The 26792-nt window shown below is 41.2% G+C and overlaps 1 protein-coding gene across 4 annotated transcripts in view; it reads right to left on the bottom strand.

The window, feature by feature from the left end:
* dnah1 (dynein, axonemal, heavy chain 1) overlaps nt 1-26792 on the bottom strand; it is a 379457-nt gene that overhangs the window by 337397 nt on the left and 15268 nt on the right. For 3 of the 4 annotated variants that reach the window (XM_072280693.1, XM_072280695.1, XM_072280697.1), the window contains exons 3-9: nt 23356-23428; nt 22450-22624; nt 21380-21536; nt 8426-8558; nt 4796-4957; nt 3203-3455; nt 2247-2404 (exon numbers count right to left, since the gene is read on the bottom strand). In XM_072280693.1, coding sequence (XP_072136794.1) covers nt 2247-2404; nt 3203-3455; nt 4796-4957; nt 8426-8558; nt 21380-21536; nt 22450-22624; nt 23356-23428 — 1111 coding nt within the window. Of the gene's footprint in view, nt 1-2246; nt 2405-2800; nt 3151-3202; nt 3456-4795; nt 4958-8425; nt 8559-21379; nt 21537-22449; nt 22625-23355; nt 23429-26792 lie in introns of those variants that run through there. The other variant, XM_072280696.1, reaches the window with a different exon arrangement.

Raw genomic sequence — 26792 nt, 5'->3', positions numbered from 1 at the left:
GGGATAGAACCTGACCTTGAGCCTGGTAGTACATGCTTTTGGACTTCTGTATCCTTGCCTAATGGAGGATGAGAAGGGAGAATGTCTGGGGTAGGTAGGATCTTTGCTTATGTTGTCCACTCAAGGAAATGATAAGTGTAGTCAGAGTACCTGGAGGGACGGCTATTTTCTGTGATGTGCTGTTGTGACCACAACTCTCTAGTTTCTTGTGGTTTTGGGCAGAGTAATTACCATAGCAAGCTGTGACACATCCAGATCAGGTGCCTTCTATGGTACATCGATAAAAATTGGTGAGGGTCAAAGGGAACATACCAAATTTCTTTAGTGTCCTGTGGAATAGAGATGTGGGTGAACTTCGTTGGCTGTGCCTTCTGTATGGTTGGACCAGGACAGGATGATGTTCGTTCCTAGGTATTTGAAGCTCTTAACTTTTTTTTGACATTTTGATTATTGTTATAATCAGGAAGGGCAGCATGCTCCTGAAGTCAATGACCAGCTCTTTCGTTTTGCAGACATTGAGGGAAAGACTGTTGTACTCACACCATACCACTAGGCCATCTCCTTCCTGTTCACCAATTCATCATTATTTGAGATATGGCCCACTACAGTGGTATCATCTGCAAACTTGTAGATGGTGATAGAGCCAAATCTGGCCATGACAGTAAAGTAAAGGGCTGAGGACGTGGCCTTGTGAGGTGTCAGTATTGAGGATAATTGTGACGGAAGTGTTGCTGCCTATCCTTACTGATTGTGGTCTGATGATCATTCAGGGAGTCGTCGATGAGGAAGGGTTGCTGGCCCAAAATGTTAACTAGTTTCTCTTTCCGGCTGCTTGGTTGACTGAGTTAGAGCATACATGGAAACTTCAGCACAGTACAGGCCCCTATGAGATTATGTTGAGCCAACCTTTTAATCTATTCTAAAATCAATCTAATCCTTCCTTCTACATAAATCTCCATTTTTTTGTCATCCATGTGCCTATCTAAGAGACTCTTAAACGTCCATAATGTACCTCCCTCTACCACACCCTTGGCAGGATGTTTGTTGCATGTACCACCGCCCCTCCCAACTCTCTGTGTAAAAAACTTACTTCTGACATCTCTCCTATATTTTCCTCCAGTCACCTCAAAATCAAGCCCCCTCATGTTAGTCATTTCCACCCTGGGAAAAAGTCTCTTCCTATCCACATTATATATGCTTCTTACCATCTTGTACACCTCTATCAAGTTGCCTCTCATCCTCCTTTACCCTGAAGAAAAAAGCCCGAGTTTGCTCAACCTAACTTCACAGGTCTTGCTCTCTAAGTCTGGTAAATATCCTCTGCACTCTCTCTAAATCTTCCACACCTTTCCTATAATGACATGACCAGAGCTGAACACAAGACTGCAAGCGTGTTCTAACCAGGGTTTTATATAGCTGCAACACTCCTTGCAGCTCTTGAACTTAGTCCTCCAGTTCTTCCAGCATTTATGTTTATGTTTCAGACCGTAGCTACTGTAGTTTGATTGGTTTTCCTGTGCACAAAAATTTTGGTGCCTGATTCCTGCCATGCTGTGTGAAACTTCGAATCAGGATTCATTTTCTGCAAGTCTGCTAGTTCTTTTTCCAACATCAATATAGCTGAATTTAAGAAGTTATCTTTGAACAGTTGAGGCTAACTTCAACTGGAGCTAGGTACTCACAATATTAGACCTCTGCTAGAGCTTCAACCAATGAACTATGCTGTTGTGCCAGCTGAACATTGAAATAATTGAAGTGAACAGACAGCAAGGGGGAATGCTACCTGTATTGTAGTCAAGTAGTACAGGCTACACACCCAAAATGCTGGTGGAATGCAGCAGGCCAGGCAGCATCTATTGGAAGAGGTACAGTTGACGTTACGGGCCAAGACCCTTTGTCAGAACTCACTCCAACCTCACTCCTTCCGAACGCTCTGTTCTCCATAAAAAAACAGTCTCCGCCCAAAATGTCGACTGTACCTCTTCCAATAGATGCTGCCTAGCCTGCTGCGTTCCACCAGCATTTTGTGTGTGTTGCTTGAATTTCCAGCATCTGCAGATTTCCTCGTGTTTGTGAAGTAGTACAGGCTTATCATTTATGGCAATCCCCAAACATCTCTACAAAGCTGAAATATCTTCCAACTGCCAGGCACCAGCCAAATTTAAAATGTTCCTACCTAACATGCTGGAAATTTAAATGAATAAAATGAGAAACACAGTGTTAACCAGTGAAGAGGAAAGTTTTACCTTTGCTTGGCACTTTAATTTCCTCTTTATCTGGAAGAGTGACGTTAGAAAAATGTTTGGGGTCAGACAACACAATTTTGTCAAAGGTAATTTTATTCATAGTGCGATTATAATCCAGATGAACTTCTTGTTCTATCTTTTTAAAGTAGTCTGGCAATCTACAAAAACATAAAGTGAACAACTAAAATATATCATAGAAACTCTTATTTAAAGCTTTGAATTATTTCACTCATGCTACATTAAGGTAGGGTAACATTGTGGTCATGTCACTGGTCTAGTAATCTGATAGTAAAAGACAAAGTCAAATGTTTGGAGAAAATCAGTGTTTAGGTAATCATTTACCTGAATTAATATCTGAAGAGTCAAATTAGGTTGAAAGTTTCACAAGGAATCAGATGGCTGAGAGATGACTTGTAGATTTATTAAATCTACAAATCAGATGTGGTTCCAACTTAACTTGGAGGCAACCACAACATTACGGATCATTAATATATGGTAGTTGATAATTAATTCAATGAGGAATTTGGAGAAATAATTGAACAGTCTGTGCTTACCATATGGAGTAACTTGGGCAAAAAAACAGATGCATTTTCAGAGGGAGCTAGATAACTGAATAATGAAAAATAAATGAAAGGGTAAATAAGATCTCATGGTTGGGGGAGCTGTAGCATAAACACTGGAAATTATAGCATTCTGTTTCTGTCTCTAAATTCAGTATAATGTTTGAGGTTTATTGTTACATTCTTTTTGTAAAAGGAAACTCCAAAAGTTTTATTAGTCAACATGAAACTATTCAAGTAGATTTGATAACTTATTATAGAAACAAATACAGTATATTCTCAGATTATATTAGAGTTGAAACTAGTATGATGAAAGTTTCTGTTCATTTTAACTATGTGAATTGAATTCAGGGAATCTTAACATAATTCATATGGGTCAATTGATTAAATACATACGCAGATTTATCTCTGAACCCAGGAGTGCTGAAAGCCCATTTCTTCATGTTTTTAAGACTGTTCTCATCTAGAAACCTAAGCCCATCGACTGGCATGCAGTCAATGTACAGATTGTAGAGCAGCAATGCTTCTGTCTTCTGGCGTAGGAAATGAGCTTGTGCCACACGCTTTGCAAAGACCACAGGATCTTCTGCACTAAACATCAGCTGGACCCGCGGTATCCAATATTGATTGGGTAACTTCAATCTCTCACCTGAAAAGAAAATGATAACATGCTTAATATTCAAGGAAGAAAAATAATCTTCATAAGATTTTATTCAACTCCTCCACCAATTGCTAAAATGTATAAAAGATTCTTAGAACTGATGCCAGCTGTGACTCTATGGAAGCACCCTTAGTGGTGGTGGTAGTTCCAGTTATACTACAGAGATTTTAACATACATTTTAGATTGATGCTTCAGTGCAGTTTTGAGTGACTACTATCCTTTTTTTCAAATGAGGTACTATCCTGAGGCCCTATCTGCCTTTCAGGAGAATAGAAAAGATCTCAAGGCACTAACAAAAGCCGAAGCTGATCCCAGTATCTGGACTAATATTTATCCTTCAATCAATATTAGAACAAAATAGATTATCTGGTCATTTATTTCACTGTGGTATCTAGGACCTTGGGATGCATGAACTAGCTGCTGTGCTTCTAATATTATAATAGTAACTATGTACACCTAGTTCAAATAAAATGTATAAGTGTGGTCACCATGCTGGATGCTGCAAAATATCCTTACTGCAAGTATCAGGAGAAACTAGGGATAGTTTATGGCATCTAAGAGAGAATAGCCACAAGTAAATAAGTGGGAGAATGGGATTAATTTGAATCACTCTGGGTGCAGACATACACCTTGGTGGGTTCAATGGCTTCCTTCTCTGCCACAAGGGAATGGTGAAAAATATCAGGAGGTATTCTTCACATGAAGGGTAGTGGAATTCAGGAACTTACTTTCCAAAAACAAAACTGCAGCAAGTCCAACTGAAAAAGATTAAAGCTGAGATCAATGGACTTTGGTCAAGAAATGGTCATAATAGATAAGGACATCAAGATAGGTAATTCAGTATTCCTCTGCTCTTTTGGCTGGAACAAGCTTGAAGTGATGAATAATGTCCTCTTGTCCCTATCAGACAATCCATCACAGCTTTGAGAACTTACTGCTAAAATGTTCACCACTGAAACTTGAGAGATTTGATAAAGCACGGTTATTGAGGTTAGCTTTGTTACCACCAAGTGAAAAGATGAGAAAATCCAATTTCTAATCCTTAATTTCATTGAAATGGATCATCAAACAAGGTTTTAATGCAAATAGGTTTCTATATTTTCATCAGATCTTACATTGTTGAGAAAACTCTAATTTTATAAAAATCAGAAATTGATCCAAATTTCTTTCTAAAAATAATGCCACTTTAGGAAAGATCCTTTATTATGCATCTTTCAAGACAGTTTCGTGTTTTATTTACAGAAAGCTAATTTCACGTATTGCTCTGTTTTATTCTATATGCAACAATTCTGTCCATTGAGACAACAAAATCATTGGAAGTACCTACCAGTTTCAGTAATGCCTCCATTCAGTACTATTCTGTTTTGCTCATCTCGGATTAAACCATAACTATTTGCTTTTTGTACCAGATATAGTTTCTTTTCTTTGTCATAGTCCAAAACTCCAACAGAAAACCACCTGTAGCCAAGTGAGTCACTTTTGGGAACATCTGAAGATTAAGAAAAACATTTTATTGAACCAAATACCAGCACTGGTTATCCAAAAACATTTAAAATGCCTTTTCTATATTTTATTTCATTTATCAAGATAAAGATACATTTTCACTATCAGGAACTTTATAATCAGATTTTTTTTGTAGTTATTAAGTAAAACGAGCACTGAAGTGGAAATTAAATAAACCTAAACATGGCGACTCAAATGTTTATAAAATCTGAGATTTTTTTAACCTTCATCACAATCCATTCCCTACTCACCAATTTCCATCTATCTCCTTTATCATGTTCCAAAACTAAACCAGTCAGTTCACTACCTCTGTCCTATTTTACCCTGATTGGATCGTCTAACTAGTTATCCTCTCCATCACATGGACCACTTTCGCCCTCCTCCATAATGTCATCTGCTTCCACTGTTGCCTCTGGTTATCAGCCATGCTTTCATAATCTCCAGACTTCAACTATTCTAAGCTCTCCTGAACTACTTCACAATTCCCACCTAAGCGCTTCTAAAGTTTTGTTTCCCACATCTTAACTTGCACCAATTCCCATTTATCTAGCTGCCTCTTGATCGGTACATAAAATCTATTCTTATCGGCACTCTATACAATGGCCTCATTCTTCCATGTCTTTGTAACCTATGCCAGCCATAAAACTCCATATCTCTGATTTCCTTCTCTCCACCATCAATGGCAATGTCTTTGGTTTTCTAGGTCTTCTGCTCTGGAATTTCCTCTCCATTCCTCTTTGTTCTGCTCAAACACGAGGAATTCTGCAGATGCTGGAAATTCAAGCAACACACATCAAAGTTGCTGGTGAACGCAGCAGGCCAGGCAGCATCTCTAGGAAAAGGTACAGTCGACGTTTCGGGCCGAGCCCTTTCGTCAGGACTAACTGAAGGAAGAGCTAGTAAGAGATTTGAAAGTGGGAGGGGGAGAGGAAGATCTGAAATGATAGGAGAAGACAGGAGGGGGAGGGATGGAGCCAAGAGCTGGACAGGTGATTGGCAAGATCTGCGTTCACCAGCAACTTTGATCTTTGTTCTGCTTCTCACTTTCTAGAAAGACAGAGTAAAAGTGACTGTAAAAGATAATTTTATTCTTGTTTGTGTCAAGTCTTTATTAATGATGGTTAATCATACTTAAAGGTACTTCAATCCATTCAGGATTCAATTTAATGTTTACATTTTTTTAAGTAATACCGGTCTAGCACCAAAATAGTAAATGGTAATTTTTCTCTGGTGTAACAGTCATGAAAGGAAGCAACACAAAAAAAGTTGGACGAACGCAACAGCTCAGGCAGCAAGTATAAAGTAAAATGAAAAGTCAACATTTTGGGTCTAGACTCTTCATCAGCCATCACTCTGATGGCGGGTCATGGTCAGAAACATTGACTTTTTCCCTCCATAGATGCTGCCTAATCTGCTGAGATACTCCAGCTTTTTATGTGTTGCTCCAAAAATCCAGCACCTGCAGTCTTTTGTGTCTCTACCAGTCATTAAAAGTATTTCACATTGAAACAGCAGAAAAATCAGATGAGGGATTTGGGGGGAAATTATTAAACTTATGATACTCTGATACTCTATACTCAGTAAGTTTCCTGTAGTAATCATCTTCTGGACATAAAAGCAGTATCCAGAAAGTTTCATGTTCAGCAGGGAGCTATGATTAAAGGGTAGAACCTAATGTACAAAGATTTGTGGAGCTCCTTAGCTGACTGAAGAACTATTAATAGAGTTGAACCATGTGGAATTATCAGAGGCCTTCCTCACTTTGCACAATATTGGAGTGAAAACAATAGATAAAGCAGCTGAGCCTAGGATACAGTTTGCAGAACTGAGATGATCGACTTCTAACAACTAAAACCACCTTCCTTCAGGCACAGTTCTATATTCCTAAAGACGCTGATTGTGGGTGTAGTTCCGACCACTCACTATTTCCACCATTCTACAGTTAATACATATTAAGTTTGATTTCAGGCCACAGGAAGGTTTGCCTTGGTCCCCACTGAGATCGATGATACTGGGATGTTTGATGCCACACTTAGTCAAGTATGCATGGTATGGCAACTCGGTAGCATAGTAGTTAGTGTAGTGTTTTGCAGTGCCTGAGATACCGATCAGGGTACAATTCTTCTTACTGTCTGTAAGGAGTCTGTACGTTCTTCCCATGATCCTGTGGGTTTCATCCAGGTGCTCCAGTTTCTTCCCACATACCAAAGATGTACAAATTAGGGTTAGTAAATTGTTAGTGTTGTTCTATGCTTGCTCCAGAAGCATGGTAACACTTCTAGGCACTTCCAGCATATCCCGAATGGGGTGGTTCTTGATGCAAACGACGTATTTCATTACATGTTTCAATGTATATTTCCCCCGAGATCAATAAAGTATGACTATGACTATGTATATGTGACAAATAAAGGTTTAAACTCCTGTTAACTCAAGTGTTGCCTCCACACCAAGGGAAGTCACTCTCATCTCTAAATTCTACCTAATTTTCATTCTTGTGCCCACAGCTAAACAAAGCTATAATGAGATATCATGCTCAGCAAGTCTGGAACTCACAACTTATAGTCACTAATAAAAGAATGAATAAAAGAATGACAGCAATGCTGCTTGAACTCAACTGAGTCCACAGAATGAAAATCAATATGATGCAGCAAAGGAATCACCTTAAAGAAAGGATTGCCAAGTGAGCACTCACCTTGATTTTAGGGTTAATTTGGGTTGCATTAAGAAGTGTGGCCAAAAAATAAAATGTCCCTAATGGTGTTCTTACTCAGCAACTACACCGATGAAGAATGAACGTAAATGACATTAAAGCAATATCTAAACATCCACAATTTATGATAGTCCTAAATTTTATCTTTGTAGAGAACTGCCAAAGGGATACTCTCATTATCTTAACTTATCTGTGTTGGAAGTCAGAGGCAGAACATTTCACCTCCTGCATGTCCAGTGGATGAAACACCGATCATCTAGCATAACATAAACACAAGAGATTCTGCAGATGTTGGAAATCCAGAGAAGCACATACAAAATGCTGGGGGAAACTGATCATTTAGCATAACATTTGTCCTATTCATCTGTCAACAAGGCTAATACAAATAAATTATATATTTTCTTTACTTTTCTGTTTATCACTTAGAGTGATTCTAAGAGAATGTTTAAAGTTATTCTAAGGGAATGTTTTTATTATTTGAAAAGATATCTTAAGAATAGTTGAAAATAACTTAATTGCCTCATCATCTGCGATGCTTTAAAATTGTTTAAAGACCTGGGACAGTAGTGATTGTTTTTGCTTTGACTCAACCAATTCTTTTAGTTGTTGCTAGAAACAAAATTGGTTGTTCGTAGCAATAACAAGGTTGCATTTAAAATTACATGTATAGTGTGCATGTTAAAATTCTGAAATAAAAGGATTTAATGCAAAATACAGCCAATATAATATTTTGATATACCATACCATGCCCCAACTTGTCATCTTTGGGTAGAAGAGCATACCCTGGGATGGGCTTCCTATCATTAGATCCTTCCTCATAGCCAAGTTCTAACCATTCATCTGGAGTCCGACTTTCAAATTCTTCATCATCAAATACCTATAGCAAATCAAGTGTAAATCAGTTATTAATGTTTGTTAATTGGAAGACAGTGATATTTTTGAATACATTTACTTGTTGAACTCTGGAAGTATTTGATTGGAATAATGATTTCATGTAGCTAATTTCTGTTTTATAAGAGAATAAATGGATGGTAGATGGATGGTAAATGGATGGTAAAAAGAATAACAGATTTATGAATCAATTTTCCTGCAGTCCCATCACCTTTTCACCCCAACTGTCTTTGATACCTGAGCATGGCACTCAAAATACAGAGGCTCATTTGGCCAACAATACTGCTGAATCAAGGGCCTTGGTCCATTAATGTTATTTGGAATTGAATCTTAGCTGGAAATTGAGTTAATGCCCTCTGTGTTTTCTGCCCTTTACAGAATTGGGGAGCTGAGGAAAAGTATTCCATTTTACCTTGTGGGTTCCTATTTTCTGAGGAAAACTTCCACACAAGACAATGCCTCTGACTTTTCTCTTGCCTTTACAATTTATATACTGACTGACACACCAGAGGCTTTAGCACAATCATGTACAAGTCTGAAGGAATTGGTCCTGAGACCTGAACATTATCTTTGGCATCAAGTCAATAGAGCCAAAGAAACTTTCTATTGATCATCACCAATCTCTCTCCTTGTGCTAATAAATAGATATAATTATCATTGAGGACAGAAAGAGCATGCTTTCAATATCTGTCACCACAAATACTAAGGATTCAAGGTTTCAAGATTCAAGATTGTACAGGAGAACAAAATGACTATTGCTTCAGATATGATGCAACATTAAAATAATACAATAAGCATAAAGAACACAATAAAAACACAGTAAATATAAATGTAAAAGCAATCCTATAAAACACAATGTACAAGTAACTGTTATATACATAGAGTAGTATGTACATTAAGTGGTGCAAGGTGATGTGTATGTAGTGGTGATGGGGGCAGTGAGGTGGGTTAATGGTTGATCAGCCTGACAGCTTGGGAGAAGTAATTGGTCTTGAGTCTAGTGGGCCTGGCGTGGATGCTATGTAGCCTCCTCCCTGATAAGAGTGGTGTAAACACTCCATGAGCAGGGTGGGTAGGATCCTTCATGATATTTCTGGCTTTTCTCCAGCACGTTTCTCGATATACAATATGTCCTTGATGGCAGATAGGCTAGCGCCGGTGATGTGTTGGGCAGTTTTAGAGTCCTCCTGTCCACCGCAGTGCAGTTTCCATATCACGCAGTGATGCAGTATATTAGGATTCTCTCAACTGCGCATTTGTAGAAGGCCATGAGTATTACTGTAAGAGGAAACATGCCATTTTATTCTGTAGTAACTCTTTTGTTCTAAATTGTATATTGTAGATTCATATCAAGTTTAGTTGCTCGTAATCTGTAATCTCAGTAGCAGGTGCGATCATTAGGCCGATCACCAAAACCTGGTTCAATAAGTATTGCCATTCAAGCAACCCTAAAGAGAGCTGGCTACATGTAAGGTGATAAAACATACCTAAATGACTGTTAAATAGAATGTTTTCCTATTGATGTAAGGGAAAGTGCTATAAGAAGAGGGATGGCTGGTCAGAACAGAGGAGTGGACAATAGAGCCACGAGGGAACAGACACTGCAAAATGCTGAAAGGCGAAGGGGTTAAATATGTCTAGTAGTGGAATCTCTTTGAAGATGGTGGATATTGGAGGGAAAAATCTGTTGAATGCAGAGGCTGGTAGAGTGGAAGGTGAATACCAAGAAAACTTTATCCTTGTTTTGGCCCAGAGTGTCAGAATAGAGGCATGGAGAATGGATGTGATGCATTCAAAGACTTTGTGAACATTGGAACAGGGAAAACAATGATCCAACAAGAGGGGAAGCAGGAAGGCATTTCAGGGACACCCATACCAAAAGTCTCATCATCAGAGCAAATAAGTCAGAGATGCAGGAACTGAGACAATGGAATAGAGTGGGGTGGTAGGATGAAAAGTGGTTGAGACAGCTTTGAGAGTCAGTAGACTTGTAACTGATGTTAATACCTGTAGCTAGTATATCTCCTGAGATGGAGATGGAGAGATCCAGAAAAGAAAAGGAAGAATGAGTGACCATGTGAGGTGAATATAGAACAAAATTGACAGCAAAAATAATGAAACTATTGAGTTCTTCATGAGCACAGGATGCAAGGCTAATGCTGCAGCCTCCAATGACTTTTCTTCCCTCTGAAAGCGAAGGATGTACCCAGACTGACCTGCCAGGCACGTCTTCCTGCTCTACATTTTGTAGCTCCTACATTCTTGTCCAGGATATTTTGCCTATGTTCCCACCCTCTAAATGCTCGTATTGGTTCAATGATCACATAATTTTGTTTAGTCTAATCCTGTGGTCACAACGGTTTTACCCTATCGAATACAGTATACCCTCACCATCTCCAGCCACCACAATCTTTCTGTAATTTAAAAGCTTCTTTGGTCTCCCTCTTCATTTCTGACAGAAGGTCTTGAATCTGAAACTTTAGCTCTGCTTCTCTTTCCAATGATGTGGCCTCATGTGCTGAGTTTTTCCAGCATTTTCTGTTCTTATTGTCAGCAAGGTAATGGTAGGTGTTTTGAACAGTGGTGGCAAGCGGCACATACTCACTGACGACATCCAAGTGATGCTCAGTTTAGATTCTGCCAGGGCTAGTAACTTCAAACCTCATTGCAGTCTTAGTCTAAATATGTAAGAAGGGTCAGGCACAGAGGCATGGCTGAGAGCAATGCCCTTGACATCTAATCAAGTACAGTACCATAGACTCACATGTGAAGTGTTGCTTCACCTGGAAGGACTACTTAGGGCCCTGAATGGCAGTGAGGGAGGAGGTGTAGGGGCAGGTATAGCACTTGTTCCGCTTGCAAGGATAAGCGCCAGGAGGGAGATCAGTGGGGAGGGATGAATGGACAAGAGAGTTACGTAGGGAAAGATTTGCTTGGTGGTGGGATCACATTGGAAATGGCGGGAGTTACGGAGAATTATATGCTGAATACGGAGGCTGATGGGGTGGCAGGTGAGAACAAGAGGAATCCCATCCCTAGTGGGTTGGCGGGAGAATGGGATGTGGGCACACATGCGCAAAATTGAAGAGATGCAGTTGAGGGCAGTGTTGATGGTGGAGGAAGGGAAGCCCCTTTCTTTGAAGAAGGAGGACATCTCCTTTGTTCTGGAATGAAAAGCCTCATCCTCACAGTAGATACAGCTGAGACAGAGGAATTGAAAGGAGGGGTGACATTTTTACAGGTAACAGGGTGGGAAGAGGTATAGTCCCTCCCAATTGATCTCCCTCTTGGCACTTACCCTTGCAAGTGGATCAAGTGCTACACCTGCCCTACAACTACTCCATCGCTACCATTCAGGGCCCCAAACAGTCCTTCTAGGTGAGGTAACACTTCACCTGTAAGCCTATTTGATCATCTACTATATCCTATGCTCCCAGTGTAGCTTTCTGTACATCAGTGAGACCCAATGCAGATTGAGAGACTGCTTCACTAAGCACCTACGCTCTATCCACCAGAAAAAGCAGGATCTCCAAGTAGCCACCCATTTTAATTCTACTTCCCATTCCCATTCCAACATGTCAGTCGATGGCCTCCTCTACTGTCGCGATGAGGCCACACTCAGGTTGGAGGAACAACACCTTATATTCCATCTTGGTAGCCTCCAACCTGATGGCATGAACATTGACTTCTCAGACTTCCAGTAATGCCCTCCCTCTCTTCTTCACCATTCCCATTTCCCTCTTTCACATTATCTCCTTACCATATAACCATATAACAATTACAAAATGGAAACAGGCCATCTCAGCCCTTCTAGTCCGTGCCGAACTCTTACTCTCACCTAGTCCCACCGACCTGCACTCAGCCCATAACCCTCCATTCCTTTCCTGTCCATATATCTATCCAATTTAACTTTAAATGACAACATCGAACCTGCCTCAACCATTTCTGCTGGAAGCTCGTTCTACACAGCTACCACTCTCTGAGTAAAGAAGTTCCCCCTCATGTTACCCCTAAACTTTTGCCCTTTAACTCTCAACTCGTGTCCTCTTGTTTGAATCTCCCCATCACTTCCCTCTGGTTGCTCCTGCCCTTTTCCTTTCTTCCCTGACCTTCTATCCTATCGTCTCAGATTCCCTCTTCTCCAGCCCCGTATCTCTTTCTCCAATCAACTTCCTAGCTCTTTACTTCACCCCTCCTCCTCCCCTCCTGGTTTCACCTATCATCTGCTGTTTCTTCCTCCCCTTCCCCCACCTTCTAACTGTAACACCTCATCTTTTTTTCTCCAGTCCTGGTGAAGGGTCTTGGTCCAATACATTGACTGCACTCCTTTCCATAGATGCTGCCTAGCCTGCTGAGTTCCTCCAGCACTTTGTGCATGTCGCTTGGATTTTCAGCATCTGCAGATTTTCTCTAGTTTGTGTTTTAGCTTAGGTGGGCACCTTGATCACCATGGGGGGGGGCTGCATTACTCCATGTACCATTCTCATAGTAGGAAGATGTCCTAAGAGGAGCGAATGCAAATAGTTCTGATATATAGGAAGTTACACCATTAATCTTATTCTGCAGAACAGAAAAAAGGACACCATCAAAGTTAAAAATTGTCATTGTCATTAAGAGACTATGAGTAATGGATGAGAAAGGTTTTGAACAGAACTAACAAACAAGCACAAGGAAGGGTAACAGCAACAGAAACAAATAACTAAATAAATGAAAAGAGTAGTTCAAATGTGAAATTTTCATGACGACTCATGACGAGAATAAATATATACCTGGTTGTTCAAGGACTGTAAAATTCTCCTTTACATACAAACATATAAATTGGGAGTAAGAAAAAGCCACTTAGACTCTGGAGTCTGCTCGCCATTTGCAACATCATGGAGGATCTGATTGTAACCTCACTCCAGGTTCTATCCACCCATAATACCTTTCACTCTTTTGCTTATCAAGTATCTAACTAGTTCTGCCTAAAAAGTGTTTAATCTCTCAATTGAAGTGCTCTTTGGGGAAGTGAGTTCCAAAAGTTAGGGTTACCGAACATTTGAAACTCCCTTTAAAAATAGAATTTTGCCTCTCAATCTTGTTAATTAGCAATTTTATACTTCTAAAATTACCTCTACTTTAGATTCCTTTACAAAGGAAACGTCCCATATGTTGTGAAATTTGTGGTTTTGTAGCAGCAGTACATTGCAATATAATACAGGCTGAGTACCCCTTATCCAAAATGCATGGGTCCAGAAGTGTTTTGGATTTTGGACTTTTTCGGATTTTGGAATATATAATGAGATAGCTTGGGATCACCATAATTTCCAACTCTGAATTTATGTGCTACATATAAGCAGTCTGTCTTACACTTGTTCAACAGTAAAAATTATTACATACCATTAATAATTAAGGGAGGGAGAAGATGGCGGCGCGACGCAGCGCGTGCAGCCTCTCCAGTGAAATAGTCATAGTCATACTTTATTGATCCCAGGGGAAATTGGTTTTCATTACAGTTGCACCATAAATAATTAAATAGTAATAAAATCATAAATAGTTAGATAGTAATATGTAAATTATGCCAGGAAATAAGTCCAGGACCAGCCTATTGGCTCAGGGCGTCTGACCCTCCAAGGGAGGAGTTGTAAAGTTTGATGGCCACAGGCAGGAATGACTTTCTATGACGTTCTGTGTTGCATCTCAGTGGAATGAGTCTCTGGCTGAATGTACTCCTGTGCCCAACCAGTACATTATGTAGTGGATGGGAAACATTGTCCAAGATGGCATGCAACTTAGACAGCATCCACTTTTCAGACACCACCATCAGAGGGTCCAGTTCCATCCCTACAACATCACTGGCCTTACGAATGAGTTTGTTGATTCTGTTGATATCGTATTTGTTAAATAGATATTATTTGTACACAATCCTGATTTGATGGAGACAGACGTGAGAAGCATGGAGGAACATCTGGAGAAACTTCTGAAATGCCCAGTTCGCTGCCGCTGCTACTGTGCGATCGAGAATCTCCGGAGGGAAGGCCCCAAATCCTCGGCTTTGCCTGTTGCTGGCGGCTGGGGCTGGGATCAAGCTGCTCAGCAGAGATGGTGCTCAGTGCTCAGTGTCGGAGGGCTGGTCGGCGGCTTGACGTTTTCAGACGGACTGAGAGTCGGACTGTGGTCGGGTACTTCCAGGATGCTGCATCGGCAAGTTTGTGGTGCTGGAAGCTCATGGCAGGGAGAGTTTTCTTCCTTCTACTGTCTGCGTGAGATGTTGGGACTTCGAGAGACTTCGAGACTTTTTTTACCGTGCCCATTGTCTGTTCTTCTATCAAATTACAGTATTGCTTGCACTGTTGTAACTATATGTTATAATTATGTGGTTTTTGTCAGTTTTTCAGTCTTGGTCTGTCTAGTGTTTCTGTGATATCACACTGGAGGAACATTGTATCATTTCTTAATGCATGTATTACTAAATGACAATAAAAGAGGACTGCGTGTCCTCATAATCTAATCTAATCTAAATTGCTTTTCCGCTTTATGCAGTGTTTTTCTATTTTTCATTAACTTCTATTCATTTACATATGTGAGGTCAGTTCTCAGAACTGTCTGTGGTGCACGGAGACCTGCACATTACCTAGGAACTTTCCCAGCATCTAGATGAATTTTCCATTTGTGACATCATGTCAGAGCTCAAAAAAAATTTGAATTTCAGAGGTTTTCAGATTTTGGATAAGGGGAATTCAACCTGTATCCTTAACTTCTCACTTCAGCAACATGAGGTATCCATCTGCTTCAAGCAGGCTTCAATTATACCAGTGCTCAAACAGAATGTGGTAACCTGCCTCAATGACTATCATCCACTGCTATGAAATGCTTTGATGGTTGGTGATGAAGCATATCAACTGCTGCCTGAGGAGTGGCTTAGATCCACTCCAATTTGACTACTGTCACAACAGGTCAACAGCAGCTGCCTTTTCAATGACTCTTCATTCAACCCTAGAATATATGGACAGTCAAGACCCCAGTCAGTTCAGATCAGCAACAACACCTTCTCCACAATCACCACAGGGCCGTGTACTTAGACCCCTGCTTTATTCGCTTTATACTTATGACTGTAAGGCTAAGTACAGCTCCATCATTCAATAAGATTATGGTTGATCTGACCATGGACTCATCTCCACCTACCTGCCTTTTCCCTATAACCCTTAATTCCCCTACTGTGCAAACATCTATCCAACCTTGTCTTAAATATATTTACTGAGGTTGTCTCCACTGCTTTGTTGGGCAGAGAATTCCACAGATTCACCACTCTTTAGGAAAAGCACTTACTCCTCATCTCCATCCTAAATTTACTCCCACGAATCTTGAGGCTATGTCCTCTCATTCTAGTCTTACCTACCAATGGAAACAATTTTCCTGCCTCTATCTTATCTATCCCTTTCATAATTTTATATTTCTATAAGATCTCCTCTCATTCTTTTGAATTCCAGCGAGTACAGTCCCAAGTGACTCAATCTCTCCTCATAGTCTATCCCCCTCATCTCTGGATTCAATCTAGTGAACCTCCTCTGCACAGCCTACAAAGCCAGTATATCCTTCCTCAAGTAAGGAGACCAGAACTGCACGCACTACTCCAGGTGCAGCCTCACCAGTACCCTGTACTGTTGCAGCATAACGTCTCTGCTCTTAAATTCAACCCCTCTAGTAATGAAGGCCAACATTCTATTTGCCTTCTTGATAGCCTGCACCTGCAAACCAACCTTTCACAATTCATGAACAAGCACCACCAAGTCCTTCTGCACAGCAGCATGCTGCAATCTTTTACCACTTAAATAATAATCTGATCTTCCATTTTTCCTTCTAAACATGGTGCCATGTTGCAGGCAGCTCACAAAACTTCTAAATATATTTCTTTGGAACTACTTTTACTGCAATCTGCATCCAGTAATTTCCCTTTAAGTAAAGTACCTTTGAAAACTAACGATGTCATGATCTTCTGAAGGACTCAGTGGACCTAACTCTCAAGCATGCAGGTACAGCACCTTTAAGCGGATGGAGGTACATCATCATGGCCAAAAGAGAGGGACGCAGGACTAAGATGACTACCCTGCTATTTTGCTAGCAAATGTATAATTGCTAGAGAACAAGACTAAGGATCTTAAGGCAAGGTTGCTGTATTGCAGTGAAATGAGGAATTGCTGCCTTCTGTGTTTCATGGAGACATGGCTCACTCCAGCATACCATATTCGATGATCAGACCTGAAGGCTTCTGAATACACAGGATGGATCGAACTGCTGATTCGGAGAAGGCAAAAGGTAGGGTTCTGTGTTTTATGAGAATACTCACTGTGGAGCATGAACACGGTGATCTGGTTGCACTCTTGTTCCCACGAACTGAAACAACTGATAATTAAGTGCCGACCATCCTACTCACCAAGAGAGATCTCCTCCATGACATACTGCCAAAGGCTGATGGTAAACAGACACTTGAGGTACTGAGTGCTACCATCAGCGAACAAGAAACAGCCTACCACGATGGCTTTCAAATCACTGATGGGGACTTCAGGCAGGCTCATTTGAAGAAATCTCTCTGCCGAATTATCATCAACGTATAAGCTGCAGCAACAGGGTTCCCAACACACTCAACACTGCTACCATTCCATGCCTAGATGGCATTTTGAGAAATCTGATCACTTGGTTGCCCTCCTCCAACCTGCATACAGCAGATGCTAAAGAACAAGACTCCTGAAGTAAGGGCAATGAGAGGTGGTCATGGGAGACAGAGGGGTAACTATGGGATTGCTTCGAGTCAGTGAACTATAAGACTAGGATAGGTAGGAGCAGTATTAGGTCATTCAGCCCATTGATCCTGCTCTGCTGATCCATTTTCCCTCTCAACCTCATTCTCCTACTTTCTCCCTGTAACCTTTCACGCCCTGACTAATCAAGAACCTAACAACCTCTCCCTTAAATACACCCAATGACTTAGCCTCTACAGGCACCTGTGGCAATGAACTGCACAGACTCACCACCCTTTAGCTAAAGAAACTCATCCTCATTTCCATTCTGAATGGATGCCCCTATATTCTGAAGCTGTGCCCTCTGGTCCTAAACTCCCCCACCAAAGGAAATATTTTCTTCACATCCATTCTATCTAGGCCTTTCATCATTCAATAGGTTTAAATGAGATCGCCCCTCATTCTTCTAAATTCCGGCAAGTACTGGCCCAGAGCCAGCAAGCCCTCCTCATACGATAATCCTTTCATTCCCAGAACCATTCTTGTGAACCTCCTCTGAACCCTCTCCAATGTCAGCACATCCTTTCTTAGATAAGGGGCCCAAAACAGCTCATAATACTCAAAGTGAGGCCTCACCTGTGCCTTATAATGCTGAGGCTTTATATCTTAGCTGTTATACTCTAGTCTTTTCAAAATGAATGCTAACATTGCATTTGCCTTCCTCACCACTGACACAACCTGAAAGCTAACTTTTAAGGATTCCTGCATGAGGACTCCCAAGTCCCTTTGCACCTCTGATTTTTGAATATTCTGCCTGTTTAGAAAACTTGTTTTCTTAGCTTTCATTTCTTCTGCCACAGTGCATGATCATACACTTCCTGACACTGTATCCAACTGCAACTTTGCCCATTCTCCTAATTTGTCTAAGTCCTTCTGCAGACTCCCTGCTTCCTCAACACTACTTGCCCCTCCACCTATCTTCATATCATCCACAAACTTGGCCACGATGCCATCAATTCCATCATCCAAATCAATGACATATAACATAAAAAGCAGTCCCAACACCAACCCCGTTAATCACCAACAGCCAACCAGAAAAGATTTCCTTTATTCCCACTCTTTGCCTCCTGCCAATAAGCCAATTCTCTATCCTTGCTTGTATCTTTCGTGTAATACCATGGGCTCTTAACTTGTTAAGCAGCCTGATGTGTGGCACCTTGTCAAAGGCCTTCTAAAAATCTAAGTACAAAGCAACCATTAATTCTCCTTTGTCTATCCTACTTGTTATTTCCTCAAAGAATTCCAACAGATTTGTCAGAAAATTTCCCCTTCAGAAAACCATGCTGACTTTGGCCTATTTTATCATGTGCTTCAAAGTACCTTGAGATTTTATTCTTAACAATTGACTCCAACATCTTCCCAACCACTGAAGTCAGGCTAATTGGCCTATAATTTCCCTTCTTCTGCCCCCTTCCCTTCTTGAAGGCTGGAGCAACATTTCCAATTTTCCAGTCCTCCAGGACCATGCTGGAATCTAGTGATTTTTGAAAGACACAATTCCCCAGCCACCTCTTTCAGAACTCTTGTGTGTAGTCCATCTGGCGACCTGTTAAGAAGGTAGGCAAATTGGAGTGAATCCAAGTTACTTCTCAGGCAGAAGCTCATGCTTCCAAAACACTTCATCACAGTGGATGTAAGTGCTCCTGGATGATAGTGATTAAGGCAGCCACTGCAATCCAGCCTGTCATTCCACCAATCTAATACTTGAAGGCAGCAACAAAAGGAGAGGGAGAGGGGGAGAGAGAGAGAGAGAGAGATCAATGCGCATGCATAGACAACAGTTCAAACGTAGTGGTAAAGGGGAGTTATTGCTATAAAAGAAATAGATCCATATATTACAGTCTTGCAATCATTAAAAATGCATTAAACAAAGAAAAAAAACACCTTTGGTTTTCACGCAAGTGGACACTGTGTCTGAGTGCACGGCCGTCTTACCAGAAGTCTTATGCCTCTGTAGTTCCTTTTACTCCACTGTAATACTGATACATTTGATTTTAATTTCTCCCTTTCAAACTTTAGGGTGAATTCTATTATATTACTAGACAACGGGGTGACCCGTTGGGGCACCCTTTGAGAGAAAGGTAGTGACCAGAAAGAACATTGAATTTTCCTGAATGGTATTGGTATCGCTTTGCTTTGGAAGTAGAAAACCTCAGATTATTAAAGAAGAACGATGTGTAGCAAGGCAAATATAGCTCCTCCTCGTTTAACGAAGGACACTTTTGACAGCATCATTTGTGACTTATCTGCCATCCAGGACATCTCAAATGTCCTCTTTCTTTAAGGATCATGGTTTCCCTTCTGCCGTCATCAATGATGCCCTCACCCGCATCTCCTCCATTTCCCGCACTTTGGCCCTCACTCCATCCTCCTGCCACCACAACAGGGACAGAGTTCCCCTTGTCCTCACCTACCACCCCACTAGCCTCTGGATCCAGCACATTATCCTCCACAACTTCCGCCACCTTCAACAGAACCGCACCACTAAGCACATCTTTCCCTCTCCACCCCTCTCCGCTTTCCACAGGGATCGGTCCCTCCGCGACTCCCTGGGCCACATGTCCCTCCCCACAGATCTCCCACCAGGCACTTATCCTTGTAAGCATAAGTGCTACACCTGTCCCTACACCTCCTCTCTTGCCACCGTTCAGGGCCCCAAACAGTCCTTCCAGGTGAGGCAACACTTCACTTGTGAGTCTGTTGGGGTCATCTATTGCATCTGGTGCTCCTGGTGCGGCCTCCTCTACATCAGTGAAACCCAACGTAGATTGGGGGACCGCTTTGTCGAGCACCTCCGCTCCGTCCGCCACAACAGACAGGATCTCCTGGTTGCCATCCACTTCAACTCCGCTTCACATTCCCATTCAGATATGTCCATACATGACCTCCTCTACTGCCATGATGAGACTAAACTCAGGTCAGAGGAGCAACACCTCATATACCGACTGGGTAGTCTCCAGCCCCTGGGCATGAACATTGAATTCTCCAACTTCCGGTAATTCCCTCCCCCTCCCTTCTCCCATCCCTATTTCACTCGGCCCCCTCCCCCAGCTGCCTATTACCTCCCTCATGGTTCTGCCTCCTTCTACTACCCATTGTGCTACCCTGAGTTCCTCCAGTGTGTTGTGCGTGTTGCTCTGCCACCCTTGTGCCTCTTGCTGTCATTCTGGAGACGTGCAGCCCTTTCATCCCCCGTCTCTTCATCTCTTCTGCTGTTTGTTCTTTGTCTCTGATCCAGGGGATGTGCATGCCTGTCCTCCTCTGTCCATCTCCTCTCATCTTTTTTTGTCCTGACTCTTTGACCATAATGTCCCCCTTCCCTTTCCACGCGGCATAATTAGGCTGACCATTTTTTTTACCCTAATGCTGGATAGAAGATACAAAGCACTAACACCAAAGGATGCTGATTATTCTTGATGATGTGGTTGGCGCTCTCCTAAATGGATGTGATATAGTCATCACTGTCCTTTGACTGCAGCAAGGGGTTTGATGGGTGTCTCGGAGTACGTCATTACAATAAGATTTAATTATCTCTTATTGATGGGTGGCAGTTAGATCTGTCCCAATCCTGCACATGCTGATGGTCATTAGCAGAATGTGACCCCTCGAAATAGAGCTGCCCTGCCCTCATGCGTCGGGCTGTCGCGTCCCGATTTCCACGATGGCCGATCGAGTCTCAGCTGAAAGCCAGCCTGTTGATTTTTGGCGAATGAGCAATTTTATATGAATATATAACCTGAAATTTGCCTGCATTCTGTAAGTTGGCACATTTTAATTCGATTTAGCCAAAAGAAGTGCCGTTGTAATGCACCGTTTGCGCTAATTGGAGGTCACAAACAGACAGACAGAGTGTGAGAGTTTTAGTAGTATATAGATAATATCTTTATAAAATTTCATAATTTCATAATTTTAAAAATGTATTAACCTGTCTTAAAATATGTGGTTTAACTTCCCTGATTGTACCATGTTATAGTACAAATGAATTAACCATAAATCATTGACACTAATATCGGGAAGGTCTGCATAATACCTCTAATGGCAGATATACAGTGAATTGCGCTGGATTCTTTCCACCCTTGGCACGATTTTTTTCTGGTCCCGAGAGACGTGGTATCAACTTGTCTGAATTAATTCCTTCGTGCTTAAGCAACTGTTTAAGATTCTGACTCTGGTATTGTCGCCTTCGCCTGTTAGAAACAAAACATTACAAAATGAAAGAGTGCTGTTACTAAACAAGATCTGGTTGTTAGACAGAAAGAGGTGGATGCCTCTTCTTTTCACACCATCCAGAGACCCAAACAACCTATTCACATAAAGAAGAAAATCACTTTCATATGAATATACGTTGTGAATTGTATATTCCATATTGTGAATCTACTATACTGTGTTCAGTGTTCACAAAGTGCTCTACTGTACACTGAGAAACCAAATACAAATTGGGTGATTGCTTTGTAGAGCATCTACAGGATGACCTTGAATTTCTGGTTAACTGTCTCTTTAATTGACCCTGCTACTCTTACTCTAACTTTTCTACCTGTGGCCTCATACACTGCACAAGGTCCAAGACACCTCATCTTCCATCAGTCTATGCTATAGCCTGTTAGGATAACTTCAGCAATTTTAAGTAATCAGAACTAGTGATTTTTGCCCATCATCCTTTTGGCTGAGTTTTTCCTTTTATATATCTCATAGCCTGCTGTGTATTTGCCACATCCTTACCATTAGCAATACATTAATCAAACAAACAGGTTTAATTTGATTGTAAATGCTGCTTAAAAAGCACATTAAATCATCTGATCACATTCTACCCAATAGATTCCCGTTATTCTACATATCCTCCCCACCCCACCACCTCACTTTCTCTGATAACTAAAATTAACTCATTTTCTTTCTTTCCCATCTTGATGATGAATCCCAGATCAACTATTTCTCTTTCCAGATACAGCCTGGATTGGTGATTCCAACATTTTGTTTTACTGAAAAGTATCATTAGATTACCTAATAAACCAAACCACATTTATAACTTCCTACAGATATAGATCTTCTAGATGACATTCAAAATTATAACAAGAAATATAAAAGTGAAATAGAGAATATTACCTTTCAATCTCAAGCTTACGAGGTCGTTGTCCTGGGGCCACTTGAAATGGAATTTGCACCTTTGGCTGAAAGGATCGCAGTGTAAAATCTGTTCTTGTATGAAGTGCTGTATCAGATCCATATACTTGCGATTCCAGGTGTGTTACAATGTCCTCAGGCCCGTGAAAAGCAGAGACTGAAATTACAGCATTATTGTTTTTTTGTACAGATAAAGAAACTGTAAAAGACCCAGCAAAACCAGGAAGAGTGTCATTTCTGCAAACAAAAGCTATTTCTGCAAATAAAATTAATAGTATTAGGAGCTTGATAGTCAGTGTAGTCAAATGGCCTGTCTCTGTGCTGTATGACTCTGTGAGTAAAGAGAATTTGAATATTCCACACAGCGAATTAAATATTATTTATTGTGAATTGGTTCATTTTGAATTAGGTTCCCCAAATCTTTTACATCTTGGTAATCTCATTCTATTGACTACAGTTCAGTTTCATGCTCACGTGAAACCTATGAACCATGCAAGAGAGGAGAAAGAGGAAGCAACTCAAATAATATTCTTTATGTAAATATTTTGGAACACTCATTGAAGCTTTTAGTTTTACCCACAAACTTGTTTCAAACCGAGACAGCTGCAGAGGGTTGAGTCCTTCCACTGAGGCAAGAAAAAGAGAGAGAAAGCATCATGGTCCAGGTGCTCCAGATCAGAAGAGAGTTAAAGTAAGTTGGGAAAACTAAATTAAATATAAAAACTGAACCACAATGGTGAATGTAATACTTGTTCAACTACTGTTTCTCAATACTACCAAGGGTAAATTTTGATTTCATGCTTTATTGTAAAATAGGGAGACAGCAAGCTGTTTTACATTCTCCTTATTTTTGTTTCCATTAAACCATGATTAACAGGAGGTCCTTACCTTCAGGAGTATAGTGTAGTTGACCTGACTGATTTAACAAGTGGCGTATTACACCGGGGCCTTCTTGAACATTCTAGTAAAAGAAAATGAAAACAACATGCTATAGACTCAAAAGCAATCCCAAAACCAATTATAAAGAACTGTCATAAAGACTGAAGATCAACATTTGTGAAGTTAAAAGTAAGAATCATGCACTTTCTGTCCAAATGCAAAGATTGGCCTCTCCAGACAAAACCATTGTAAGGTTTCATTTAAGACAAAGGGTGCAATGTATTCATTTTCTTTTAGCATAATTTACTCAGACTAAGAGGGTAGGGAACATGTGCTTTTGTGGCTATTAAATTTTAACTAAAACTGCAAGCATAGTGGAACAATGTGGTAATGATTCACCCTGTGACAGAAATGGTCCTTAAGGTAATTATGATATTAAAGTAGCAGTAACAATTAATGTCATAATCCAATACGCTACTCTAGTTTCCTTACATACTATAAAGAGCCATACTGGATAATAGGTGAACTTATTTAAAAATACAAAGCAATTACTGATTTAGTTGTGACACAAGTCTTCTCATTTTTCCAGACTTTCCAAATGATACAGATAGGCATGGGTAAAGAAAATTCCATGCCCAGTCGCAATAAAGTTTCCTCAGTCAGTCACTCCAAAATAATGTTGACAGTGAGTATAACAATAAACCAAAGCCCAATTTTACCACCATCATGATTAATTATACACAATAAGCAGCCTCTGGCAGTGGCTTCACAGCTCCCAATATCTTCCTGCCTTTGATACCAAAGAACTTCAATGAAGTGGGACAAGCCACAAGTGGAGTTAAGGCCACAGGAAGTAGAAATTAGAGCCCTGTCCTCAGACAACTCTGATAGTCTTCTGAAAGCTCTATTGTGTGAAAGTCAACAATCACTGTCTCCAAATGCCTTTATTGATCATAAGAAGGATAGACCATTTTACTTCTGAGCCTACTCTATCTTTCAATATGATCATATCTGACCTTCCATTTCAATGCAGGCCCTCCCCAGGTTATGGCAGGGTTCTATTTCTGAGCAGTAACCGGGAGCAGTTCACAAAGTTGGAAATGTGGCTGCAAACTGAGTTCCCACCTGACCGAAGATGCCTACAGAAATGACATTCCATATGAAAGGGCTGTCTGGACAAGCATTTTAAATCTAACCTTGCTATTCTTTATAATAAAACTTACTAACTTATTCAGGACCAACTAGTTAAGAGCCTCGGGCGATAGTACACAGAGGAGCTGAGAGACACCAAGAGGGTTCAAAAGACAGGAGAACGGATCAGCAGAGGTCTGATGTCTGTCGACAAGTGTGACTTGCCTGGCAAGTTAAAGTTGTGGTGCTTGCAGTACAGACTGATGCTACAGATAATGTGGCCACTAACTGTCTATGAAGTGGCAATGTCCCGTGTTGAGGCAATGGAACAGAAGATCAACAAGTATGTGAAGAAGTGGCTTGGAGTACCGAGTAGCCTCACCAATGTTGCAATCCACAGTAGCCAGACAAAGCTTACCATCCCAGTGCAATCCCTTGTTGAAGAGGTCAAGGTAGCCAAGGTAAGATCATTCTTGATGCTTTGAGACTCAAATGACCCTGTCATCAAGAACACCCAGGCATATGTGAGATCAGGCAGGAAGTGGTCAGCCCACGTAGCAGTTGATGAGGCAGAGTCTAGATTGAAGCACAAGGAGATGGTTGGGGCTACTCAGCTAGACCACCAGGGACTTGGATGGACAACTCACAAGTGGTGGTCATCTTCTACAGGTGAGGAGTGCCGTGAGCTTGTAACACAAGAAATACAAGAGGTAGAAGAGGAGAAGAGGTTAGCTAAAACAGCTGGCCTGGCCAAACAAGGGGCTTGGACCCGGTGGGAAAGCGTTGAACAACGACATCTATCTTGGAATGTTCAGTGGCAGATGGAACCGCTCCGCATTTCTTCTCTATGCAGAGCAGCGTACGACCTGCTCCCAACACCTGCCAACCTCAGCACCTGCTATGAAGATAAGACAGACAGGTGTGCTGCTTGTGGTGAGAAGGGAACACTTCAACATATTTTGAGTGCATGCAGAGTCAATCTTTCCAGTGGCATGTACACTTGGAGACATAAAATGTTCTCAAAGTTGTGACAGAAGTGGTTGAGCAGAGAGTACTGCAACACAACTTATCTCATGCCCCATGCTGCACAGAACATCGCATATCATTTGTAAAAGAAGGCTCCAAGTCAAGGGTGTACAGCACAGGCCCACGATCCAGCATACTTTCTTCAGCCAATGATTGGTGTGTCAAGGCTGACCTGGATGGGAAAGGCAGTTTCCTGGAGCAAATATTTTTCACCACATTGCATCCAGATATAATCGTAAGGTCTGACACCAGTAGAGAAGTGGTTATTGGTGAACTCACAGTCCCCTGGGAAGATAACATCGATGAAGCCCATGAGCGCAAGTTAACCAAGTATGCAGAATTAAGATCAGAGTGCAGAGACAGAGAGTGGAAGGCCTCATGCTATCCATTCTAATTAGGTTGCCATGGCTTTATTGCGTTCACTTTCCAGAAGTCGCTGCGTGACCTTGGCTTCACTAGAAGAGAGATCAAGTCAACCAGCAGGGCTGTAGCTGAGGCAGCAGAGACAGGATCATCATGGGTGTGGACCAGGTATGTCCAGAGGGGCAGATAGTTGGACAGTGTATCCATCTTTTGCAAACCCTTCAGTAGTTGCATAGATACCTGAAGAGTAGACTACCTGTTGGATGGAAGCGACCAACAACTCTGATAGAGGCAGATGCCAAGTTTTTAAGCTCACCAGTGGGAGGTGGTGCTTTAGCACTGCTGGCCCACCACCTTGAGGGAGTCTTGATCATAAGAGGGCCGAATCTCCTGAAGACAGGTGGCAGATCAACTGATGATCCCACCGGTGATAACACAGGACAGTTAACATCTTAGTCCAAGTGTATTTTCAATTCTTCACACAAATTTAGCCTCAGCACATCTCAGCAGGTAAAGTTTTGAATGCTTTTGACAGCTTTAAAAAGGAAACTGCTGCTGACTCAGGCAGGAGTCTCTAGATAGGGTTTGTGAAATGGTTAACCAAAAAGTATTCTTGGGTTTGATGTGGCAAAATTCCAGCAAGCATCAGGAAAGATCACCTGTAGCCCTACACTAGCTGACAAATCTATCTCACCAGTCTCCCAAATGCTTGTTTGTAGGCAAGGGCTATGCATAGGTTGGGTATTCCTAAACTGGAGAGGACCTGTGCAGAATTACCATTTTCTCCTACATTCTTTGATCCTTTTATTGTATCTAGAAATCAGTCTACCTCCTAAGATATTTTCAGTAAACCGGCTTCCAAATTGGTGGTATGACTGGCTGGAATGCCGGGAGCTGTACCATCCATTTGCATGTCGCTCATGGAT

The sequence above is a fragment of the Mobula birostris genome, chromosome 16 (assembly GCF_030028105.1).
Source record: "Mobula birostris isolate sMobBir1 chromosome 16, sMobBir1.hap1, whole genome shotgun sequence".
NCBI lineage: Eukaryota > Metazoa > Chordata > Chondrichthyes > Myliobatiformes > Myliobatidae > Mobula > Mobula birostris.
Note: the sequence above shows the minus strand (reverse complement) of the source record. Positions and strands in the feature narration are given on the sequence as shown.